General features: G+C 36.3%; 2 protein-coding genes across 2 annotated transcripts; both read right to left on the bottom strand.

Annotated features, from left to right (window-relative positions):
• Window positions 1-689: 689 nt before the first annotated feature.
• On the bottom strand, window positions 690-3,095 carry LOC122400556 (pancreatic triacylglycerol lipase-like). The gene is made up of 4 exons (XM_043402078.1): window positions 2,977-3,095; window positions 2,434-2,730; window positions 2,005-2,247; window positions 690-1,360 (listed from the first exon to the last, which is right to left on the bottom strand). Exons 1-4 carry the CDS (start codon window positions 3,023-3,025, stop codon window positions 957-959), a joined length of 993 nt encoding a protein of 330 aa, XP_043258013.1. The 5' UTR covers window positions 3,026-3,095; the 3' UTR covers window positions 690-956.
• A 3,712-nt stretch (window positions 3,096-6,807) lies between these two features.
• Window positions 6,808-9,968, bottom strand: LOC122400597 (pancreatic triacylglycerol lipase-like). Its single transcript, XM_043402121.1, has 4 exons — window positions 9,859-9,968; window positions 9,215-9,577; window positions 8,324-8,566; window positions 6,808-7,456 (listed from the first exon to the last, which is right to left on the bottom strand). The coding sequence occupies exons 1-4, from the start codon at window positions 9,905-9,907 to the stop codon at window positions 7,050-7,052; spliced, it is 1,062 nt and encodes a 353-aa protein (XP_043258056.1). The 5' UTR covers window positions 9,908-9,968; the 3' UTR covers window positions 6,808-7,049.
• Between the last annotated feature and the right edge of the window lie 1,790 nt (window positions 9,969-11,758).

Here is an 11,758-nt window from a genome sequence, read left to right as displayed (position 1 = left end):
CGTCACCTTGGCAAGGTGGTTCCTAACAATTTGCAACATTCCTGTCTACCTTGCTGTCCAGTGTCCAGGTAGACCATACAGGAGTTAGCGAGAACGTTGCGTTGTTATTAACTTATTTGGGAAATGCCCAACGATCGCGAGACCCTGGTGGTCCGCAGTTGTGCGCCAACGCGGGTTTACGATACGTCAATCGCTATAAGGCAACGAAGAGTTCCAAGGATTCCAAGTTCCGTGTGGAGTTTGGAGGTTCCTTAATGACCGTATCCTAATTTGTCAAGTATCAATGTCTCGGAGTCCTAATCCTCATAAATAGCGTAATCCGTATCAGAAACTCCGCGATGTTAAGGTTCCTTTAGAATCCTTAACAGACATTTTAAAAGTAAAACTTGGAATGTACATTCATATCGTCATACCGTTTAAGCTGTTTATTTTAAAATATGTAATTGGACGATCGTAAAGGTAGATTACTTTCACTTATTCTGTGGCAAATATATTTTGCTTATATGTATATGATCGAAATGGTGCAAAAATTCTATACATAATTCATGTACAATCTTACCTGGATAATTCAATCTGGAGTTCTTTAACTCGCCTAGAAAAATGTTTCTTTTTTTAAATATATTCACTTAACGAAAGGGAGATTATTACACGTGTTTGGGGAATACGTAAAATAAATACCAAGACACAAAGAAATCTCAAGAAGAAAATAATTATAGGGATAAAAATTCTAGTTACAAAACACGTATATTACATCTATAAATCGTATATCACAGAGCGCATATACTGCCAATTGTTTCTATTTGCTAATACAGTGTATTGAGTGCATTATTTTTCGTTTCAAATACCCAAACCATGGTCTCGATTGTTGTATCCTTAGGCAAGATGTGTACCGGAAGACGTGCTATTACAATATAGGATCTTATGACCAAGTCGTTAAGTCATAGATCGTAGCTATGTTAAGCTCCCAGAGCATACGGAGACTTGCTAGCAGTCTTCAAATAGTATACTCCTTTGGCGTTGAAATTCGGTGTGGCGCCGCCCATAAGTACAGGGGGTTCAGAGTTGCAGTTGCCTTCTATGAAGTTAACGTAGTTGTTGCAGCGTTTTGCCCAGAATCCTGTCCTACTGTTGATGGATTCCGCGAAGAAACGGTACGATCGTTCATGGGAACACGAGAGATTTGCACCGCAAGACGGTTGCACGGTACCACCGTTCGGATAGAAATCACTGTCACCGATCGCAGCTTCGAAACCAAGTATACCACTACACGTGTGAATAATCAGTACATATCGTCCATCTCCGCGGCCAATCCTGGTGTCTAGGCCAGCACTACTGAAATTCGGACGAGCAGGATCCAATCCTACAAAAAGATTTTTCTTTTACCTTTCTGCGATAATCTGTCGTGCTTTTCTTATTTTATTCTCGAGTATTCATCGGTTACGACTAAAGTTAGGTAAACTTTCTAACATAGTCAAACGCGACTTAAATTTTTCACGATTTTCGTTAATTTGCTTGGCTGTTTACTAAATATAAGCACTAGAGTTATATTCAAATATACAAAGGATGAGCTACAAGCTCGTATGTCGTTAAAACTATTCTCGTGTAGAAGTCCAAATTCTGCTCAAAATTACACATTTCAATTTCACAACGATTAATAAGGCTGTCTTTAATATCTTTCATTTTCGTAAACATCAAAATAGTTACTCTTTTCTTCGAGGCCTCTGAACTGTTTGATCGAGTAGTTCTGTAGTCTGAGGCATTCACGTCATTAATGTTATTTTTTCATGCAACAATAGTATAAAAATCGGTATTTTCGACTAATTTTTGACCGAAGAATAATTGCGCAGTACAAATTATTTTGTGTCACGTGTTTTTTTTTCTAACGAACTATACGATTCTTAGAACCCGCGTGTTCGTCTAAATTAGTATCAAATGCTCGGTCCATAATTGAATACGAGCGCAAACAGCGAACGAATCAAGATCAGCGCGACTCGGAGGACTTACCGACAACGTATAACACTGTGCCGTTTGCGTTACGGGCTGCTAGTCCGGCAATATGAGCGCCAAGAGAGTGTCCAACCACGGTTAACGTAGATACATTCATTCCTTGTGTCTCCAGGAAATTGATCATGCTGCTGATATACTGGCCGATCATTGTGACTCGCCTTGTGGCCCAAATATATTCGTTTTTCGCTATTGGACTCCAGTCCACCGATATGACGTTGTAGTCGCCATGTTGGAGGTAAGCTGCAAAAAGCAAGGAACATCGAAGCTAATAGAATTTATCGTGTCCAACTGTTTAGCTGGAAAACAGTAAGTTGAGACAACTTCAAAAATAGAAGCTTTAAGTAGAATTTATATATCGTGAAGTTTATGATAAACACGAAGATTCCGATTATGCGTTGAGTTATTAAACAATGTGGAAACACGTACCATCGCGAACCGTGGTGCATGCTAAGCTCGTGTAAGAGCTAACCCATCCGTGTGTGACGATTACGGTTGGTCTGCGCGAATCGAAGAAGCTGCTCCTCAAAGTGTTAACGTCGTCGACGTGCAACGTCTGAGGATTAGTTGGGTTCGATCTCGTGTACAAGTAGAAGGTCACATACTTGGGTAATTGCTTTTTAGTTTCCGCCAAAGTTTCTGGGAAGGCTAAGTGCAGATTTAATGCGTCAGGGTTAATGGTGCCATCCGACAACATTGATCCTTGCTCTTTGCACTCTATGGAACCTGTAAACAGTAGGTATTTTCGTGTGGATTGGAATCGATCACAGAACTTAGTTCACAATTTAGAGAATGCTGTGAATCGAAGATGACAACTGTTTGGGAAAATAGAAAAATTTGCGAATATTCAACTGTTGTGCTATGCTTTATAATTTGTCGCGATTAGAAATGAAAACTAATTGACATATTATGCACCATAAAAGTTTACAAAAAGTGATGGAAGAAGGGAATCGAAATAAATATTATGCATACCTTCCCCGCTGCAGAAGAGCAGCAAAACACTTAGGAAAAGAATCTTCATGATTCTTGCCTTAACTGTGACATTGGCAACTACTCGTATTCGAGGGTTCCTTTATATAGCTGTAGAATAATTGAATCGATCGATAAGTTTCAATCAAAAGGTGACATGTAACTATTGCTTATAGATGTCAAACAGGTGTCGCGTAACAATGTATTTGATGTCGATTCAATTACAATAGAATCATTTACTTATATAATATCGAATAACCTTCTACAATCTTTCCATGCAGAATAAAGATACAAAACAAATATTTCTTTTCTTCTTGTACGTTTTTCATCATTTATGAAATTGTCCTTACAGTTAAGATTCGATATGAATTAAAACCAAAGAGTTTTTAATAAATTTTCGGAACGTAACGCCCCTTTTTGTACTGGTTTTGGGTCTCATATAACACGGCATTTTCTAGGAACCTATCTACCGTGTTATAGGAGGGTTACCTGTATTTTATTTGCTTCTATATAAACAGTTGCTTTCATTGTGCATAATATTGTTTAATTATTCAATGTCAGCTTTACGCAAACGTGAAAGGTATTAACAGGATGTGAAAGATACCTTTCACCTATGAAACAGATGTAATTATAAAGAATAACTAACAATTGAAAGAATCAAAAATAAAAATTTAGAGTGGTACATAAACCTGGGTGGGTAAAAAAACAGGCCCAATAGTTTTTAATTTTTGTTATTTATAAATACATTTTCTAATAATATTATAGTTAGGTTGTCAATTTATTAGAAAATTGTGGCAGCTGATGTATTTTCAACAATGTTAAATTTAAATAAAAAACAGAAGAAGTGCATTAAAGCGTCAGAGTGAAACTTATCATTCCCAAATCCGGTTTTGAAAATAGTGACGTTTTAGAAAACGACGATCGCCCGAATTTAAAATAGAGATTTTTACGGCAAAAATATACTTTTTTCGTTGGAAGTATATCGTGTTATAAAGTTACGAGGCTTACCTATTTCATCCTACTGGCTCCCGATGTTAACCATACATTGGATCGTCGACCACCCTCCATTTTGTTCCGTGGCTCTCGGTGTTGACCAAGCGCCGGTTCGTCCACAAAACTCTAATAATAAAAATCCTCGGCTTTGCATCTGCTCAGCCCCTGTTCGTAACAAATTGGTGACAGCGGTGGGACCTATTCCTTTTAGTTGTTTGATTGTAATTTTTTAATTTCTCTACCATATATCAGATAATCCTGGTTTTTACCCAACGACATAAATAATTTAACGCTTCCAGTGATTAATTCGGTCATTATTTTAATTTTAATCCTACCGGACTGTGACTTTAGATCGAGCATAAAGTTTGAGTAACTATATAAACAAATTTATATAGTAACAATATTCTATGTATTTTATCGAGTAACATTTCTAGATAAAAATATAACATTTTTATATTTTTGTGTTCTAGGTTTCAGGTTTGTCGATGAAAATGTGAAATATTTGTAGAGGAATTGTACAGATAGAGATAGGAAAATAATAGAATCGGTTAATATTATTTAACGTGTTTTATTACAAACGCAGTGTTTCTTCATTCACAGATTCTTTTAGTATAAAATAAGCATGTAAAGAAAGACTAAAATTATGCAAGATTAGATTTCTAGTTCCAGTCAAGTACTTTTAATACGAGTTCAAATAATTTGAGAAATTTTTCCTTTAACTGTTTGCAAAAGTCTACATTGATATACTTCTGCCGCTCTAAGTATATCGCGTTTATTATGAGACTTAACTGTTCCACCCTAGCGAATCCCAGAGTTAACCACACATTGGTTTGTCCATGACAACGATACAAGTAACTCCCGGTATTAACTATACATCGGTTCATCCACGACAACCTATCCTAGTGGCTTCTAGTGTTAGCCATACGTCAGTCCATTGACGATCCTCCATTTTATCCAGTGGTTTCCAGTATTACCCAAACGTTGACTCGTCCAGAAGATTCCAATATCCGCTTGGAACAGACTTGGTCAAATAATAAATACTAATTATCAATTAAATGAGTATCACTTACGAGTTGTGGATTGGGTTTTAATAAAAGTGATACCAAATCGAAAGAAACGCAATCGAAGATCATAGCAATGTTATATACTTAATAAAAAATTATAATTTTCATATGGTTTGTTTACTAGTATCAGAAATTGACCTTATAAACTATTCTTATGTAAGTATCTAACATTCGCTACATAAATTTAATGTTTCTAAATCGCATTGAGGAAAATAAGAATAATAAATTTAAATCATTAGAGCTCCAGTGAAGTTCCAATTCTGAAAGGATGATTGATATTCCATACCGATGTGATAAGAATTAGAATGTCTAGAAACCCCTAAAATCAAGAGTACGAACTTATTCAGCGTCGAACCAAAGTTAAACAAGTATAGTAAATCAATTAATTATGTCGTTAAATGGAAATCGGACGGTGACACAACCGTCACCGATTAAATTTATGCTTAATTTATTGATTCGCAGTCGTGCCAAATTAGTTTAACCATTGAATCACTTGATTCAAATTCGTCAATTTCACAATATTTAAAACTATACTAACCGATTAGTACAATTGAAAAAAGTTCTTATTTCGATAAAAATTTTGACCAACGAAATATTTCACAATGCATAAATAAATTTCTACAGATTAAACGTCATGAATAATTCGTTGTACGCTGATTTTATTCGTTTTCGATCATTATTCAAGTAAAATATTTCGCTTCTCTGACTGTATCTTACACACTGTGGCGCACGTGTCATTTGACATTAACCTTGGATATTTTGTTATGCTTTGCATGCGCCAGTATGTGCCAGTTACCACCATTATTCGCATAACAGGAACGTGTTGAGAAAGTAAACTTGTATTACTAAACATCTTCGCCATTAATATTCGGCGCCTATAATACACGTATAGTTCTCTATAGTACAAATTCTTGATAGAAGTAGGTTTATGAAGGATGATTGTTGGTTAAATATTCTTTGCATCTTCTTATGGGTTTTAACGCTATCTTTTTTAAAGAAACTTCGTTCATAACGTAATTCATTTTTCATGATGGAATTATAGTCGATAGTAACCATCATGATCTATGTATATCTCGAACACTCTGCAATTCAAGAATACTGTACCTTACACTGCAAGTTTTACTTATTTTATCGGTTTCTTAACACTGTTAAACAAAAGAAGATTTAAACTTCTAGAACAAAGTTTAATTTTGATTAAGACAGTAAGGAAACGAAGATCTTAATGCGAAGAAATATGAACCTGTAAATTAACACAATCAGCTTTCTTGCAGTTGAGTAAAACTATTTATTAATTTTGTTTGACAATTTTGCTCGAGACAGCCCACAAAAGAGCATTTTACGCGAAATTAATTGCACTGTCTCAGGAGCGTTTATTGTAATCTCACACAACTGTTTTCTCTCGTCTTCATTTTGTTAAAATTAAAGCAACAGGGGTTGGAGAAGTACAATCGAAAACTTTTACTTCGTTTAATATCGTGCAATTTATACTTGCCGTGAAAAATGTTTTCGTTTGGAAGATATTTTCCCCGAATCAAAGAGAACAAAGTTCCGCATAAATTACGAGAGACGAAGGTTCGAAATAGGTAGAAAAGTAAGAAATTTATCCAGGAGAAACCCGTTTTATTTTCGAGACTCGTTAAAAATTTTACATAAAACTTTGGACAATAATTAAAATAAGTCCCATTTACAATATATCGAGAATATGCAATGGCCCCTAAAAATTGTAACAGGTGAAGAGAGGAAAAATTCCATTCGAAGGATTAACTGCGATAACACAGATTTTTTATTTCTTTATTTCTTTTCATTCGATTGCTGGTAATTTGTAGGACACAATTAAAAAACATCGAGGTGGAATAGTGGTGGGGGATAAAAAGCTACGCAATAATTTATCGTTGTCTGTCTGTGAATCTCGTTCTTATCGAGTTCCTTCTTTGCAAAGCCTAATATCATTACTACAACGCGAACTATTGTCTTCGGTTTACGAGAAGAAGAACACTACGTTTACCTATCGTGAGCGGTCTAACGTCCTAAAGCATATGGAGAGACTGCAGTCGTGTCCAAGTAGTACACGCCGGTGATGCTGGTGTCCGGTTCGATACCGCCCATAAGAACTTTGGGCTCTGTGCATCTACCTGCTCTGTAATTATTGTAGTTGTCGCATTTGGTACCCCAGAAGCCGTTCGCGCTGTTAAGAGCCTCTGCGTAGAAGAGAGTAGCGCGGAAGTGGGAACAGGCGCTCGTGGGATCGACCTCACAGCCTCTTTGCACGGTGCCACCGTTGAAGTAAAAGTCGGCGTCACCGAGCGGCAAGTCGAAACCAAGAACACCACTGTTCGTGTGGAGAATTAGTACGTAGTGTCCATCACCACGGGCAATTCTGTTCTCCGTGTTGGCGATCGAGAAGTATGGCAGAGCCGGGTCCAAACCTGTAAAAAAATCCTGTTTTCAGCAATCTTGGTATAGACAGTCGCGTGGAACTCTAATTTTGTCGCGACTGTTCAAAAACATTCGATATTCTTCAATAATTCGATTTGTTTCGATAACAACGTTTCTCGTATAGATGTACAGCGGAGTTCCATTTATTCGAATTCTATGCAGGGTGTTCGGCCAACCCTGGGAAAATTTTAATGGGGGATTCTAGAGACCAAAATAAGACGAAAATCAAGAATAGCAATTTGTTGATTGAGGCTTCGTTAAAAAGTTATTAACGTTTAAAGTTCCGCCTGCAGAACAGCCTGCGTACGCGTGATAGTGGTTCTCACTCACGAGACTGTAAGGCTATCGATAAGTCACTAAGTAGAGTTTCTCATGCTGAGTGAGAACCAGGCGGAACTTTAAACGTTAATAACTTTTGAACGAAGCCTCAGCCGACAAATTGCTATTCTTAATTTTTGTCTTATTTTTACATCTAGAATCTCTCAAATTTTTCCCAAGGGTGACCGAACACACTGTATATCGGAACTAATATCGTCGTGGGAAGTTGACTAGCAGGACGACACAGGGGGCTCGCCAAACTCTAGAGTGGGGATCTAAGCACCAATCGGACTAGCATTCCTTTCACTAGCCAACTTCTCGCGGATGCACAGTACTTTATCAAACAGGTTGCTGTATACGAACCTAAATACCATGAAAAGACCGCGGATCTTTATGAAAATTCATATTTTTATTAACGAAATCAGAGCTTTGCAGTGGATTGTCTGAATCCCTAAATATACTAGTTTTTTGAAAATTCCCATAAATACATAAACATCCGGAGTTTAATCGTGAATCATGATATGTCTAAGTGGACTTACCGATAACGAATTTCGGTTTGGTTTTCGCGTGACGGGCCGCCAGTCCGACAACGTGAGCGCCCAGAGAATGACCGATTAACATCAACGGAGACACATCCATTCCTTGAGTCTCAAGGAAATCAATCATTGAAGTGACCTGCTTGGCAACTCCTACTACGCAGGTAGAGGCAATACGGTATGGTGATCTCGCCATTAGACCCCAGTCCACCAAGATGACGTTGAAGTCTCCGTTTTGAAGTAAAGCTAGAAACGGTTGGAAACATTGATTAAACAAGTGGGGACGTCTCGAATCCCTGCTGCTGATGGCATTTATTGTGTACCAGAATGTGATCATAGGAAAAGATAACTGCACAACGGAATGAGAGCAATTGAAAAATAAATACAAAGATTCTAAATGTCAAAAATCTCAATTGCTGGATGGATCCATATACGTAGTGTAATCCAGTCATTAATCGGATGATGTGAAATTCGTAATCCTAAGTACCGCAAAGCAACTTAATCCCACTGAGGCAGTGGATAAGATTACATATACTGGAATCACGATTAAATTTAAACCGTAAAGTACGTCAATACGTTTCTGACTGTAACCCTATGTAAAATTAATCTGGCACGTAATATTTTACAATCAGCCAAGAATGGAAAACAAAATCAAATGATGTGTAATCTATAACCGACAGTCAAATGTTGCGAGTTAGACTCAAATACACAGCAATGCCTTGAATATAGGTCGACGTTCCGGATCGAAACTGACCACAGTAGAAAGAAGATTTTTCAGGAAATCTTTGTATAAAAACATAAATATACTTGGCCAGTGGGGATAGCAATCGGCCAATTTCCAAGACATCACTGTAAAATGAAAATCGTAGGAACCAATAACACAAAAGTACGCACCATCACGAAGCCCAATGAGAGGTCTGGATTGTCTGGAACCTAACCATCCGTGTATGATGAATTTCGTTGGTCTCGATATTGAGAACTGGCTCTTTTTCAGTCTCTCGACGTCATTTACAACCAAAACGTCAGGATTATTAACAGTCGATCTCGTATACAGGTAGAATATTACACCTTTGGCTACTTGTTCCAAAGGTACTGCCTTTGGTTCCGCGATGTCCAAATCCTTATTCTTTATTGGAACAACATTACCTTCGTCATCGTACATTCCTACCTCTGAGTTGAGATTTGCAGTACTTGCAAGATATCCCTTGTTTCCCGTACAACTTGCACCGTCTACGACATTGTTAAACAGCGACCAACCTGTAAATCAATGATTCATGTTAAATGGAACCTACCTCTGGAATCTTTTTTCGATTATAGTGGATTGTTCAATATTCCATTTCTGCATAGGAAATGTCGCAAATTGAACTGTACAAGAGAAAACGGGAAGAAAATTTATCATTTCTTGCATTTCTTTGTAACTTTTCACGATCAAAAATGGAGGTTGGTGAAAATTAAAAAAGAATGAAACCGAAATAATATTTAATTAAAAGTAAATTTTTTTCTAATATTTAGTAATATCTTTACGAATATGTGCTTACCGCCGATACTGCAAACGAGTACCAAACTACTCACGAAATATGCCTTCATGTTCGTGCCTTCTTGATTCAAGTATGCAGCTGGTACCTGTTTCACTTTTCTTTATAAAGCCATTGACCAATTGAGTCTACTAATACATCAGTTTTGTTAAAATAATAAAAATATTGCGGTCAGTCATAAATTAGAAACAAATGTCGCATGACAATAAAATGAAAAACGTTCATTATGTAAGAATCGTGTCATCGGGTAATTATACATATATTTCGGAGAAATTTATTAATTGGAAATTTACTCTGTTTCGATGGAAAGTTTGACGTTGGTGTTAGGTATAATATTTTTATTCAATAGCCATGTATAACGTTCATCGTTAATGAATCTACAACGAAGATACGTTTAGTAGATTTACAACAGAACGTTGTTCTTACACTTAATATGAACCATCCTAATCGTGATAAATGTGTACTATGAGCAGTTTATTCACAACGTGGAAAAGTTCGAAACAGGAAGTTTTGAACGATAATAAATTTATATCGAATACAAGCGATTATAGATAAATTTAGTTACTAAAATGCTAATTATTTCATTTAAGAAAAGACAACATATGCCCCTTTGATACAATTCAAATTTTGTATGAAAATGTTCTATGCAGCAATGGAATTAAGAACCATTTGATGTGTAGTGTTAAATAGTTTTCCATGTATAATCCCACAAAGGAAAATGATTATCATAGATTTCACTCGATTGGAGCAATGATTACCTGCAATTATTGTTTTACTTTTGCAACTGCAAAATGCTCTATACCGGACAATAAAGGATGAAAATCCCCCAGCGATGGAAGGAAATTCAACTATGTCATGTACAATGTATGCTTTTACGGCTTCTAATTATTTTGTAACAATGCACGTTACAAATTCTCATAATACTACAAACATTATTAATTAATTAGGTGCATGTTGGAAACCATCCTCATGTTCGATGAAGCGAATATAATAGTAGAACTCTTTGTTTTTGGAATTCAATTGTAACTTTAAAACTCGTTACTAATTATATCGAAGGGTCAAACGATTGTCTGTCAAATACTTTAACGAAATAGTGTTAGATATTTACCGAAATGTACGAAATCAAAAAATACTTTGGTCGAACGAAACGGAAGCATGAGACTCAATTTGGGTTTGCAGTGTTTAAGCTTGGAAACATGAGCGTTCGTATCTTCACCTCTATACGTCATGATTTCCATGTGTTGTCTACACATTGACCAACAAAGATTTAATTACCTTCCCCTTCCAGGTCCAAAATAGTATAATCGAAATATTTTCATACATAATCAAGAGGTATGAAGTTACTTCAAGACATCGATTTCGATGACTCATCACAGGCTGACTACATTATTATTTGATAAAAATGGAACAGTTGCAATGATTATGACGCAAGAAACAGCCTCGACCACGACATATCAAAGACTCGTTGACAACGATTATTCAACGAGCTGATTTATTCCACGTCTGGCGTTCGCAGTGTTCAATAGACTACCACGTGTATTTTTCAGAGATGGAAGGCAAAAAATTAATTGCATTATAGGTAATATACTATATCGTATCGAAACCATATGGATCCTGAATATAATATGATAGTAAAAAACACTGGAGAAATACACGTTGCTTTAATCAGACTCAAAAGCTGTTATTTTATTTATCATTATGCAATTTAAAAGCCTTATCAATAAACGAGAGGAAATAAAATTTCACATAGGTTTCGCGAAAGTGTAAGATAAATAACGAAGTACGAAGAAATTTGTCAAGAAGGAGATAGTTTTATTTTCGAAATTTTTTCACAATTTTACAACACATGCAAATTATACAATAGTTTACAAAAAATACAACGACCTTTATCAATGCGTTGTCA

The sequence above is a fragment of the Colletes gigas genome, unplaced genomic scaffold, assembly GCF_013123115.1.
Source record: "Colletes gigas isolate AHSC1104 unplaced genomic scaffold, ASM1312311v1 Colletes_gigas_Sc00019, whole genome shotgun sequence".
NCBI classification, from domain to species: domain Eukaryota; kingdom Metazoa; phylum Arthropoda; class Insecta; order Hymenoptera; family Colletidae; genus Colletes; species Colletes gigas.
Note: the sequence above shows the minus strand (reverse complement) of the source record. Positions and strands in the feature narration are given on the sequence as shown.

What these genes read in the sequence shown, in the direction of transcription:
- LOC122400597 (XM_043402121.1), bottom strand. Translation starts at nt 9,907, where the DNA reads ATGAAGGCATATTTCGTGAGTAGTTTGGTACTCGTTTGCAGTATCGGC. An exon ending in ACTCGTTTGCAGTATCGGCG is followed by an intron (nt 9,578 to 9,858) that starts GTAAGCACATAT and finishes ATTGATTTACAG; the next exon opens with GTTGGTCGCTGTTTAACAAT. An exon ending in TCTCATTGGGCTTCGTGATG is followed by an intron (nt 8,567 to 9,214) that starts GTGCGTACTTTT and finishes AACCGTTTCTAG; the next exon opens with CTTTACTTCAAAACGGAGAC.
- LOC122400556 (XM_043402078.1), bottom strand. Translation starts at nt 3,025, where the DNA reads ATGAAGATTCTTTTCCTAAGTGTTTTGCTGCTCTTCTGCAGCGGGGAA. An exon ending in ATGCACCACGGTTCGCGATG is followed by an intron (nt 2,248 to 2,433) that starts GTACGTGTTTCC and finishes TGCTTTTTGCAG; the next exon opens with CTTACCTCCAACATGGCGAC. An exon ending in CACAGTGTTATACGTTGTCG is followed by an intron (nt 1,361 to 2,004) that starts GTAAGTCCTCCG and finishes ATCTTTTTGTAG; the next exon opens with GATTGGATCCTGCTCGTCCG.